At 52.5% G+C, this 13,061-nt stretch overlaps 2 protein-coding genes and 2 pseudogenes across 2 annotated transcripts; 1 reads left to right on the plus strand and 3 right to left on the minus strand.

Annotated features, from left to right (window-relative positions):
* Nucleotides 1–1,954: 1,954 nt before the first annotated feature.
* Nucleotides 1,955–4,978, minus strand: LOC144172601 (uncharacterized). Its single transcript, XM_077701255.1, has one exon. It carries the CDS (start codon nt 4,976–4,978, stop codon nt 1,955–1,957), a length of 3,024 nt encoding a protein of 1,007 aa, XP_077557381.1.
* A 258-nt stretch (nt 4,979–5,236) lies between these two features.
* On the minus strand, nt 5,237–6,378 carry LOC144172602 (uncharacterized; annotated as a pseudogene).
* A 385-nt stretch (nt 6,379–6,763) lies between these two features.
* On the plus strand, nt 6,764–8,965 carry LOC144172599 (heat shock factor protein 1-like). The gene is given in 2 exon segments (XM_077701252.1): nt 6,764–7,388; nt 7,391–8,965. Coding segments are annotated over 2 exon segments (1,446 nt in total). The 5' UTR covers nt 6,764–6,958; the 3' UTR covers nt 8,407–8,965.
* Nucleotides 8,954–10,985, minus strand: LOC144172603 (uncharacterized; annotated as a pseudogene).
* Between the last annotated feature and the right edge of the window lie 2,076 nt (nt 10,986–13,061).

Genomic DNA, 13,061 nt, shown 5'->3' on the forward strand with positions numbered 1-13,061 from the left:
CGTCCTTGTACATCGCATGGATGGTGTGCACTTGAAAAATATGGATGATGTAGCCTTAAACGTGCCGCTCATAAACCCCACCTTAGCTCCTGCAAGTAAATCAATATTTCGCTGTGTGGCAAATACCACAATTCTGTAGTTATCCCTGACTCCCCTGTTGTGAATGCAGAAAGATTCCGTTTTTAAGGGCACAGGGTAAGGCGAAATTTTGAAAAAATGACTTTTTGTTTTTCTTCGCAATTAAGGAAGTTCAATTCCTTGTGCACATTTTCCATATTCACACTTGCCTTAAAAAGTCTTATTTCTTGCTAAAAAGCAGTTTTCCCGTAAGCAAGTAGTAAGTGCCCACATCCTCTTAAGAATGTTCTCAGGGTTTATTGTCATTTTTTTCATAAAAAAACTCCCAGTTTCTCATCAAAATGCTTTTCTGGAACCAGCTGTATTAAGGAATTGCTTAGCAACCATTGCATAGCTGATTTTTCAGCGAGGGCAATCCAAAGATGATGATGATGATGAAGTGGTTGTTGGGGGGGGGGAGGGGGGACAGAGGCCGGTAACTGTCTGGCGTTACGCCGACACCTCAACCGGCCGAACGGAAGCGAGGAGGGTGGGAGAGACGAAAGAGTAGGTAAAGTGGGGGGGAAGGTGTAGGGAGAAGGTGAATGGCAGGTAAGAGGAGTCGCACACGCAAATTTCGCAGTACAGTGGGGCAGGCGGGGAAGACAGGGTGTTACAACAAGGTTAGCGGTTGACAACGAATACAAAATAAGAAAACAGGGGGTCACACCAGAATTAGCTGGTGGCATGAGGAACGGAGTAGAAAAACTGGGGGGCACAACAAAATCGGCAGAAGACATCGGAAACAGAAACTAATAATAACAGAGGGATACATCAACATTAGCGGGTGACGCCGGAGTAGAATAACATGGGGGACTCAGCAGAGAATGATACTAAAAAAAAAAAAACAGTGTAAAGTGTAAGACATTGGATATTGCGTGGGTTAACAGGGGGCCACATCAGGATTTGCGAATGTCATAGGTAGCATGTGCAGGGAACGCGAAAACAACTGGGGGGAGACGTAACAGCAGCAGCTGTACAAGCGGCAGATAAAGTCGACAACTGTGCGCTTGGTACGACCGACGCTGCAGGGGAAGAAAACAATAACAACAAATGGTATAAGAATAATAAAAAAAGGGTGATAATAATAATAATAATAAAAAGACAGTGTAAAGTGTAAGACATTGGTTACTGCGTGGGTCAACAGGGGGCCACATCAGAATTAGCCAGCTGTGCTAGGTACGGCCGACACTGCAGGGGAAGAAAACAGTAGCAACAAATGGTATAAGAATAATAAGAATAAGGGACCTCGTATAGCGGGTTGCAGGGGTACATGATAGTGGCAGCAGGATATAGGTGGGGCGGATATAAGTGGGGATAGCTGGTAAGCAAGCTACAGGGGGCGTAATAAGGGGCTTGCGGGGGTAAATACTAGGTTTGTTGGAAAGGGATATGTGTATAGTCACTGGTGATAATGTGTAAAGGGTTGAAGAGGCGCGCGCCGCAAGCGGAGTGTTCGTAGAGTTCAGATGTCTGTGGCACAGGAAAGTTTTGAGGCAGGCTGGGTGTGCTGGGAGGCGCGTGGGCACATTCCTGCCAGACCGCACTGTGTCACACACACACACACACACACACACTCACACGCGTTCTGATGCGGGCACTGGGCCAGGAAAGTTTTGGGGGGAATGTTCTTGGCTGACGGATGGGGCCCCGCACGCCACAGGGGGCTCGGAGTTCGTGCGGCAGCAGGCCCGAGGGGCCGCACACGGAAGCGCCGGATCGTGCGGCGGCGGCCACGGGGAGCCGCGCACAGGAGCGCCGGGCGGGAGCAGGGGGGAGGGGGAGGAGGAGGAAAGAGAAGGGGGAAGGAGAGCGACGGCGGCGGGGCCGTTGGCCTCTAGAGCAGCTGGGCCAAGCCGGTGGCGTGCAAATACTGCAGCAGTGCGCTGAGTGCCGCACCCCGTCCGCGGGAGGCCGAGGGGAATAGGAGTTCCTCCCGCGTACTGCACGCAACTCCGAGGGCAGCGTAGCGCTGCAGCATCTTGGCCCGCTCGGTGTGGTGGAGGCTGCAGCGTAGTAGGGCGTGCTCAGTGTTGTCGAGTTCGCCGCAGTGCTGGCAGTTGGGGGAGGCGGCCCGGCCGAAGAAGAAGCGGCGGGCCGTGGAGAACGCGCTGCGCGTGCGGAGGCGAAGCAGCAGGCTGCAGTCCGCGCGGCCGAAGGTGCGGCTCGGGAGGCGCCCCGGGGAGTTTCCGTTGGCCAGTCGCGGGTGCGGGTGCTGTTCTCCGGCGTGCTTCGCCACCCAGTAGCGCGCCTCGTCCCCTTTGGTGGCCGCTTCATAGACGGCCGTGTCCGCCGAGTGGGCCGCCTTGGCGAGTGAGTCGGCCAGCTCGTTGCCCGCCAGACCCACGTGAGCCGGCACCCAGTGCAGCCAGACGCGTCTCCCCTCAGAATGTAGGTCACGCAGCTTTTTGGCGAGCTGCCGCACGAGCGGCCCATGTTTGTATGGGCTTTGCAGGCGCAGGAGTGCCGCCCGGCTGTCGCAAAGGATGACGGCCTGGATGATGTCGCGGCGTTCCGCCAGGGCGTCCGCCGCCAGGTGCAGGCCTACCAGCTCGGCTGTTGTTGAGCTGGAGGCAAAGCTGAGACGGCGCTGCACCGTTAGTTCTAGCTCGGGGACCGCGCAAGCGGCGGCGGCGGAGCCTGGGGGGCCGGGCAGCACGGAGCCGTCGGTGTACAATTTTATTGCGCCTGCGTAACGCTCGTGCAGCAGACACGCGACCTCTTGTTGTAAAGCGCAGGTGGGGGTGGCGCGCTTGTTTCTGACGCCGGGGATCGTGGTGTCGATGTGCACACCCGCGTCGCGCTGCGGTGGGGGGGGGGGGGGGGGGGGGTCTGTGGGTGGCGGGTCTGGACCCACGAGCTCTTCGTAGTTGGTTAGAAGCTGGTATGCTTGTGAGTGGGGTCGCTGGCGGAACCGCTCGAGGAGGGCGTGGCCGTCTGGGGCGAGCTTCAAGCGCGCGATGAAGTTGAGCTTGTAGCGCGTTGCGATTGATTGCAGGGGCCACGATCCTGCCTCGAAGTGGGTCTCGATGATGCGTGAGTGGTTGGGGAGGCCGAGGCAGAGGCGCAGGGCGGCACGGTGTTGAAGCTCGAGCTTCTTCCAAGTCGCAGGGGTTAACTTGGCCTGCGGGAGCGCGTAAAGTACACGGCTGACGCCAGTGGCCGTGTATATACGCGCGGCCAGCTCCGGGGTGCAGCCACGCCCACCTGCCACAATCTTCTTGATGGCTTGTAATGCTGTGGCGGCCATGGCTCGGGCAGCTTTCAGGTGGGGCCGCCAGCAGAGCCTGTTGTCTAGTGTGGCCCCCAAATACACCACCTTCTTTTGCCACGGCAGGGAGACACCATTCAGGTGGAGGTCTTGGGTGCGCTTCTCCATTCCCGCCGTGGGGTGGTATGTGAGGGCCACAGTTTTGGTGGGCGATACCCGCAGGCCGAGTTCTTCTAGCTGTCTGCCGACGATGTTGAGGGCCACCTGGATGGCTTCGCGGGCAGCCTCCCGCCTGCCCGTGTGGGCGCTGTTCCAGATGGCTATATCGTCGGCATAGAGCATCATGTGGGTCGGGATGGGGTCGGAGGAGGGGAATGCTGTAGGGAGGGTTGATAGGGCCAGATTGAACATGAAGGGGGACAACACGCTGCCCTGGGGCACGCCTGCTGTGACGGGGCGGGCCGAGCTGAGGGTTTTTCCCACGCGCACCTGAAGGTGGCGGTTGCCTAGGAAGGCATTCAGGTATACGCGCATCCGCCCCGTCACTCGGCAGCGGTCAAGCGCGGCATGGATCGTCGTGTGGGGGAGGGCGTCGAAAGCTTTCTCCACGTCGAGCAGGACCAAAAACATGGTGTGCTTGCTTCCCTTGGCCTGCTCAGACGTGGAGACGACGTCCGCGATGCAGTCCGCCGTGCTGCGCCCCCTCTTGAAGCCGACTTGCTGCTCGGGGCTCCATTTGTATTCCCCCGCGAGCCACTCCAGCCTTGCCAGCACCATCATCTCCAGCAGTTTTCCTACTGCAGAGGTTAGAGAGATGGGCCGGTAGGAGCCGAGGTGGGATGGTGGCTTGCCGCGCTTTAGGATGGGGCAGACGTGCGCCAGGGTGAGTGAATTGGGCAGCGTGCCCCGTTCCCACAGCGTGTTGAAATAGGTCAGGAGCCTCTTGCGCTGTTCTTCGTTGAGGTTTCTGAGCGCCTGGAAGGTTATTCCGTCGGGGCCCGGGGCGCTCTTTCGCTTCGCCCTCGCCAGCGCACGCTCCAGCTCCTGCGCCGTGAAGGGTTCATTCATGACCTCAGCCGCGCGCACGTCGGGGGCCGAGAGGGATGGTTTGTTTACGTTCGGCGGCGCGCGGCCGACGGAGGCTGGGGGGGAGGAGGAGGTGACGTGCGCGGCGAAGGCCTCGGCCACTTCGGCGAGGGGCTTCTTTTGGGCGATGGCCAGCGAGAGCAGGGGAAGCTTGCCGGGCGAGGGGGGCTGGATGAGGGCACGTAGGAGCCGCCGCGCTCTCGCCGTGCCCGCGGCGCTTTCGAGCGAGGCGCAGATAGAAACCCAGCTCTCGCGCCGCAGCTTCTTCGCGTGGCGGCGTAATACGGCGTCGGTCCTGTTGTAAAGGGTCCATTCATCCCGCGCGCCGGAGCGGAGGGCCTGGCGTTGCGCTCGCTGTCTCGCGGTGCGCAGGTTGAGGAGTTTCAGATCCGGGGCCGGCTGGAAGGGGGCCGCGTGGGCCGTTGTTGTGGCCGCTTTGAGGGACCGCTCGAGCGCGCCGAGAAAGTCGTCCTGTTGGCGGTCGGAGAGCAGTTCTCGGAAGCGGTCCCAGTGCGTCACGGAGAAAACGCGGCCTCGTGCGGCGCACCCGCTTTCTGGTTCCATTAAAATTGGTTTGTGGTCCGAGCCCCATGTGCTGGCCTGAGGCCTCCAGGAGTACCTGAGGTGTTCAGATGTAAAGGCGACATCGATGCACGACTGCCGGTTGTTGCGCTTGGCGAATGTTGTTTCCCCGGTGTTGATGGGGGCGAGCCCGCAGGTGGTAATAGCGTCAACAAGCTGAGTGCTCCCTCGCACAGTATATTCATAACTAACATTATACACAGAATGTCCTCGTAAATGGATTGGCATGGAAGCAGAGTTTCATTTGTCACTCCGCTTAGACCTTATGTAAAGGTAAAAATAAGTATTGGTGCAAAAAAACTTAATTTAAGCTTTGAACGTTGAAAGCGTACCTGTACGCAAGGTCAAGGCCGTTAAGACCAAGCCATAGCCTCATCAGGATGAGTGCAAGCTGGGTCTTCAAAGGCAGGGTAAAGTTCCGGTCCTCGTTCTCCATTTTCTTCATCTGCGCGAACCGCAGCTTTTTGGCTTCTGGTTCAAGGAGGGACCAAAAACTGTCAAAGCACTTTCTGGATGTGAAGCCAGTGTAGTGCCGCAGCTTCTTTTCGTCTTCTAAAAAGGCTTCATACGTGATACAGGATAGCTCAAGCCACAAGCACCTATTCTTCTGCTGAGGGCAGTCACATAGCAAGCCACAAGCACCTATTCTTCTGCTGAGGGCAGTCACATAGCTTTTTTTGCTTCCGTGTCGTCCTGTTGAGAGCGTTTCAGCTGGCGGTTCAGCTCTGCAACATGCGCGTTAGCAGCTTCAGCTTTTTCTACAAGATCAGTTAATTATATTTTGTTCAGCACCTTCTTGGCAAGCTGGTCATAGCTTGACTCTTGGCTGCAGTAGGCATGGTCCATGAGTAGATGAGTGCTTTGCTGTGCGGTGTCCTCACTCTCACTGCTGCTGCTAGTGATTGCAGAGACTTCTGGGTCGCACTGGGGTGCCACAGTTGAACTGTTGGGAACTTCCCCCTGTCAGGGGAAAATGAAAAAAGAAACCCACCATGTGTTTCAGTGATTTTACTACAGTGTGCAGCTGCAGGTGAGAAATTGTATACTGCATTTTATATACCTTCACAGGAGTTTAAGTTTACTCAGCATCTTAGCTTTTTTCAGTAGCACAACCCTTAAGTAGCCATTGCCTGCATCAATCCATAGCAAAATATTCAGTAGTGTATATGCGACAACGTAATGCTATTTCTCTGCATTGCTTGTGCTCAGATTACCCTTGTCCTTATTAGTGGTCGCCTCCTTTCCACCTTTTGCGGTCTCAGCAGGAAAGTTGTGAGCACTCTCTTCATGTATGTCGTTTTTCCCCCTTCGAAGTGGGCACCGCATACTCGGTGTCCCATGGTAGAAGTAAACTTGCAGAACCTGAGCACAAGTTCCAGCATTATTGCGTATCACACACTGAACGTCACCGAGATAACTGTACCGCGTTTTTAGATTTTTTTATAAATGTCCCGTATGTATGCTACCACTGCAAGACAACAGTATCACTTTCTCTTGATTAATGTACAAAAGGTTCCATATCAGTCAAGTGCAAATGACAAATGGAATTATAGTTTTCAGCCTTTTTTGACAACGCCACACACACGAAAATATACAGCTGTTGGTGCCACTCATCTTCATAGCTGCAGCGAAATCAGCTGCGTGCATGGGCTAGATAACTATTTTGTGGAAAGGGCGAGATTCCCATGGCACCGTTTGCTTCGAGGGTGATCCGCGAAAGCTAATCGCCCTTTGGCACAACAAGTTCCGACAAAGAATAACGTGCGTAACGTGTTAACGACGCATACCACGGAAGTTGGAGTGAACAACGTCCCTGCGTTTTTAGTGAAACTATGGAAGCTTGTCGAGGACGAGAAATGCGACAACTTGATCAGCTGGAGCTCGAATGGCCAAAGCTTCATTATTCACAACCAGACACAGTTTGCCAAGGAACTTTTGCCCCTCTACTTCAAGCACAACAACATGGCAAGCTTCATCAGACAACTCAACAAGTATAGCTTTCGTAAGGTGACCAACATCGACCAAGGCTTGAGGTCAGATCGAGAGGAGATTGAGTTTTTTCACAATTTCTTCATTCGGGGTCAAGAATGCCTACTCGAATTCATAAAGCGGAAGGTGCCCTCTGGCAGAGGTGGTGGCAGTGCGGCAGGAGGGCCCGAGGAGGGCCGGGCGCGGGCCGAGGTGCTACGGGAGCTGCTGTCGGATGTGGGCAGCATGCAGGGCCGACAGGAGCACATGGACCAGCTGCTGGCCGACATGAAGAATGAGAACGAGGCCCTGTGGCGTGAGGTGGCCCGCCTGCGCCAGATGCACCTCAAGCAGCAGCAGATCGTCGAGAAGCTCATCCAGTTCCTGGTCACCATGGTGCAGGCCAACCGCAACATCACCGTAAAGCGAAGATGCCTCTCATGCTGCACGACAGCCCCAGCAACGCCGCCAAGGTGCCCCACCCCAGCTCTCCAAGGCCTACGTCACCGACACTAAGTCAGCTCGCCCGCCGGCTCTACGCTGTCCGAGGTCCTGTAATACGAGAAGTGACCGATCTAATCGAAGACATGCGCGAGGCGAGCAGCACTGTGATTGGCAAAACTGTGGTGACCTCCCCGAGGGCTGTGGAGGTGCCTGGCCCTGCTCTGACCCCTCCAGACTCGGACGATGTCGAGGTGGCTCCCATAGTGGCCAGAACCCTCAGCACAGGAGGTGTGATTGAGCCCCTGTGCCTCCTCGAACCTCTGCAGGGTGTGGAGAGTGCGATGTACGTGCTACCCTGTGACGAAGAAGTTGCTGCGGATTCGTCCGAGTCTAGTCCAAAAGAATCAGCTGCAGCCTCCTCAAAAAGCCAAGAGGCAACTGCCATGAAGGCACTGCAGCTGGCGAGACCTGCTGTTTCTAGAGGAAAGCAGATGACCACCGGAGCGAATTCTACTTCAGCCGAGGCGATTGAAGGGCCAGCATTGGTTGGGGAGAAGCCATTGGCAAATGGAGCCTCAGATTTGCTAAGCAGCTGTGTGATGCTGGAAGGCATCCCCATGTTTTCTGGCGACCCGGACTCTCCGTCCGGCCGGGGTTCTCCCAGTCCGATGGTCGACGACGACGACGCTGGGCACAAGGATGCTGCCCCTCCGGCCAGCCCAGGGATGCAGGTGGCCCTGCAGGACAAGCCTTCTGGCCCCACAAGGGTGTTTGCAGACCACGTAGAATCTATCTATTCCGACCTGGACTGGCTGCAGGACCAGCTGATGAGTGGAGGGGTCAACCTGGACACTTCCACACTCATGGGGTTGTTTTCGCCTGAAGATCACTTGACATCTTGCTTGGGAGACCTGGCAACTGAGAGCAGAAGATCATCTGATGCTGTGGGCAACGAGCTGGTGCAGTACACGCCAAGCCTCCTCGACCTGGGCATTTAAGAGGACCCCTCTTTCCAGCCTGTGAATGAGCTCCTGCTGTCTGACGATGAGCTCCCAACCAGTTCGTCCGCAGCCAATGGGGATTCGGCCGACAAGGCCGGCTCAGAGAGAAGCCTCAGTGTGCGCTCGCCATCTCCCTGCCGGCTCTACACCGAAAGCGTGAAACCAGTGGTGCAGACTATGCCCCGGCTAGTGGCGAAGAAAGGAACTTCGTGCAGCAAGAAGCGGCGGGGAACTAGCAGAAAATGAAATGAACTGTGTGGTCAGAAGGAAGAAAATCGGCCGTATACATGCCGTGTGTTTGTGAAACTTGAGCTGCCCCAGCTCCTAGTTTTTCACAGTTCGGTCAGTATCCTTGAGAGTAGTGAAGACTGCCCCAAATATTGAAATATGTGGCACTCTCGACAGCTGCGACCGCTTGTTTTGAGCACTTCTATACACGCAGTACAGTAACTTGTAATCTTAACAGTACAAGGTGTCCTCAATGTTGCCCCAGTGTATTTATTAACTGAATTTAAAGAAAAACGAGATTGTACTGCACTTTTTTTTAACTGTACAAGAGGAGGTGGTCTGTTTCGTGGCTGTCAAGACCAAGCCGTAGCCTCATCAGGATGAGCACAAGCTAGTTCTTCAAAGGCAGGGTAAAGTTCTGGTCCGCGTTCTCTATTTCCTTCATCTGCCAGGACCGCAGCTTTTTGGCTTCTGGTTCAAGGAGGGACCAAAAACTGTCAAAGCACTTTCTAGATGTGAAGCCAGTGTAGTGCCGCAGCTTCTTTTCGTCTTCTAAAAAGGCTTCATACGTGATGTCAATCTTTTGTCCAGCTTCAGCCTTGCATCTTTTTACTTTCTTCTGCATACAGGATAGCTCAAGCCACAAGCACCTATTCTTCTGCTGAGGGCAGTCACATAGCTTTTTTTGCTTCCGTGTCGTCCTGTTGAGAGCGTTTCAGCGGGCGGTTCAGCTCTGCAACATGTGCGTTAGCAGCTTCAGCTTTTCCTACAAGCTCAGTTAATTATATTTTGTTCAGCAACTTTCTTGGCAAGCTGGTCATAGCTTGACTCTTGGCTGCAGTAGGCATGGTCCATGAGTAGATGAGTGCTTTGCTGTGCGGTGTCCTCACTCTCACTGCTTCTGCTAGTGATTGCAGACTTCTGGGTCGCACTGGGGTGCCACAGTTGAACTGTTGGGAACTTCCGGCTGTCAGGGGAAAATGAAAAAAGAAATCCACCATGTGTTTCAGTGATTTTACTACACAGTGTGCAGCTGCAGATGAGAAATTGTATACTGCATTTTATATACTTTCACAGGAGTTTAAGTTTACTCAGCATCTTAGCTTTTTTACGCAGTAGCACAACCCTTAAGTAGCCATTCCCTGCATCAATCCATAGCAAAATATTCAGTAGTGTATATGCAACAACGTAATGCTATTTCTCTGCATTGCTTGTGCTCAGATTACCCTTGTCCTTATCAGTGGTCGCCTCCTTTCCACCTTTTGCGGTCTCAGCAGGAAGGTTGTGAGCACTCTGTTCATGTATGTCGTTTTTCCCCCTTCGAAGTGGGCACCGCATACTCGGTGTCCAATTGTAGAAGTAAACTTGCAGAACCTGAGCACAACAAGTTCCAGCATTATTGCGTATCACACACTGAACGTCACCTAGATAACTGTACCGCGTTTTCATATTTTTTTTATAAATGTCCCCTCTGTATGCTACCACTGCAAGACAACAGTATCACTTTCTCCTGATTAATGTACAAAAGGTTCCATATCAGTCAAGTGCAAATGACAAATGGAATTGTAGTTTTCAGCCTTACTTGACAACGCCACACACACGTAAAATATACAGCTGTTGGTGCCACTCATCTTTATAGCTGCAGCGAAATCAGCTGCGTGCGTAGGCTAGATAACTATTTTGTGGAAAAGGCGAGATTCCCATGGCACCGTTTGCATCGAGGGTGATCCGCGAAAGCTAATCGCCCTTTGGCACAACAAGTTCCGACAAAGTTGTTGCAGGCAAGCATGCTGTGAAGTATGCTACATCGTTTCTAAAAAAGTAAGGTCTCGTTGTACAGTACAACTATTAGGAGAGCCTCATGAATGAGCTAACCTTCCCCTTATGCCTGCATGGTTGCCACTTGGGTTGTAAAAAAAATGCAAGCCACGTACGCAGTGCTGTACTTAAACAAACTGGACACCTAAAGACCTCAGCACTACAACTCGTAATAATAATAATAATAATAGTATGCAGCGATAAAAAAACGTTAGAAAAAGGAAGATATGATACAAAATAACCGGCATGCACAACCGCGAGCAGCAGCTGAGCTATCCGGTAAAAGTATACGCAGGCAAAGTGAGCAGTGAGCAAAGATAATATTCTTTGGAATGTTAAGGTATGATTATACATTAAAAGATAAGAAGCCACCACAATAAGCTGTCTTACCTGCCGCCCCGTCCAGCCCTGTTGATACGCTGAATCCACGTCTCCCGAAGCTTTAGCTCTTTGGGGAAGATGTACAAACCCAATCCTTTATCTCTTGTGATGTTGTAGCACCCAGGAATACAGCAGGTCAATCCTCTCATCGCACGATGGCTCTACACGATCGAAAAATCTCTTGGAAATGGCACGCCCGGATGACTACAAGTACCGGTATGCACCGTGGCTGCCGCTGCAGCAGTCGTGTCACGAAGCTGGCCTGTGGGATCGGTCTATTGTTCATTCGTGATGTTGTTGGGGATGCCATAACTAACGCCCCTAATGTAGGCAGGCTTCATGTAGGCAGAACCAGTGTAGTTGGTTTCCCAAAGTTAGTTGAGATAGGTGATCAGCCAAGTAGGGATCTGGAGTGCCGGCGACAATGAGGTTGGGCCCCGGCTGGGCTTGGAGTGTGATTTCTTGGCGGAATTGTAAGTATGATATCTGGCTGGCGGTTGGGAGGCTGCGAGGCATCCAGCCAGAGCGAGCTAGATGTATGTTTCCTTAGTCAGCTGTTTGGACTTGTCAGAATTGTTTGAAGTTCTTCAATGTACCCGGAAAAATCACCTCCCAACCAAAAATTGTTCATCTTCGGTTAAAGGAAAGGGCTGCTCGTCCTGTTCACATGGCTTGACGGCGCTGCATACCACTGTGTGCAACCACCTTCCTAAAAGTGATCGTGGCAGTGCTGTCTTGGAATTCAAAAGCATCCGGATGGCATTTTCGGTTTTTCTGCAGCAGCTCTGAAGTCATTTTTTCTGGAGATATGGGGCAGAAAATATTTGTGTAGATCTAGATACCTTCATTTTTTCTAGGATATTTGGCCCAAGATGGGCTCGTGTCAGAAACCTTAAAAGCTTTACTGGAAGTTGGCTTTGCATTTCAAACAGCTTCCGTAAGTAGAACCCACCGGGGATAAGCTGCTCGTCAAACATGGGTTGTCATTCAAGAAAGTCGCGGAGATTCTTTATCAGGTGGTTTCGGTCAAACAACAAGGATAGAGGGTCCTCTTGCAGAAAGTGAGGTACTGTGTGCACAAGTGCACCATCTTCGGAGTGGACATTATTAACAGGGCTGTCTTCATGTGGTTATTGTCTGTCGCAATCCTTTCCACCCGGAAACTGGCTTGTTCAGCTGCCTCAATAACTTCCATTGTTATGTAAAATAGCTTGTCAGGCTTCAGAGCCCTTGTAAAATAGTAACGTACTGGTATTACATATGCTGTTGACAAGCCTCTCAAGAAAAAGCATAATAGGTGGCTAGTAACTTCGGAAACCGTAGTTGTTTCCCCAGCCACTCCCATGTCCACAAGGTCGAATATTTTGTTGACTTGCTTGTAGTAAATGTCCTGCTGAATAGCCATTTCGTCAATAGTAAGGAAGTGCTTCACACTGATTCCTTCACACTCGACCTGATGACGCTATCTGATTGATCACGCTATTCCAATTTCTCCAGTTGACTGGCCAGTGCGCTTTTGCAGTGTGGCGCAGCAGGGGAACTCCAGAAGGTTCCTTTATATAGCGTACTCATACCCTTTAATAGGCTGTGCATGCCTTCCACACCCTGCATTCTCTAAGACTGTCTTTGAACAACAGTTTCTTTCTGTTGTAGTTGCTGACTTGGTTTGCAATAAACAGTGCTGCATTTCCTATGTGTTCAGGTAGATAAAAGTGCTTGGGTGTGTTACAGAATTCTTTGTCTGGACTCATGCCTCACGCCAGTGGCAGATCAGGTGTGGAACTATGGCGAGATAGCAAGTCTGAACCACATCTTCTGATCAGCATACATGGGGGAGCTGTTTTTCACCCCTCCCGTCTAAGTTGTTATGGAGGGTGCCGTGGCTGGCGCCATAGTTCTTAATTGCATTAATTAGGCATTGCTCTCTGTTCATTCGGACACTATGCCACCCCAAATCCTTGACGGGTAGCTGGCCCACTCTGAACGGATGCGGGAATAGTTATGAATTCCCACACCCGTCCACCATTAAAAGACTCCCCTAACCTGGTTTTACAAATAAACATTTAGAAAATCACGCACTGGCAACACTCACTTTGAATCCCTCCTCTTAGTATATTCTAATAAGCACTGTCGGCGACCATCTGTGCCGAAAACATTTCGCCACTAGAGTTCATGGTTGACTTGGTGCTAGAGCTTATGGTTGAACTGGGAACAACCTCCCCCAT

This window comes from Haemaphysalis longicornis, unplaced genomic scaffold, assembly GCF_048455015.1.
Source record: "Haemaphysalis longicornis isolate Haplotype H1 unplaced genomic scaffold, Haemaphysalis longicornis Haplotype H1 scaffold_245, whole genome shotgun sequence".
NCBI classification, from domain to species: domain Eukaryota; kingdom Metazoa; phylum Arthropoda; class Arachnida; order Ixodida; family Ixodidae; genus Haemaphysalis; species Haemaphysalis longicornis.

Excerpts from the sequence above, each read along its gene's own strand:
- LOC144172601 (XM_077701255.1), bottom strand. The coding sequence starts at position 4,978 with ATGGAACCAGAAAGCGGGTGCGCCGCACGAGGCCGCGTTTTCTCCGTG.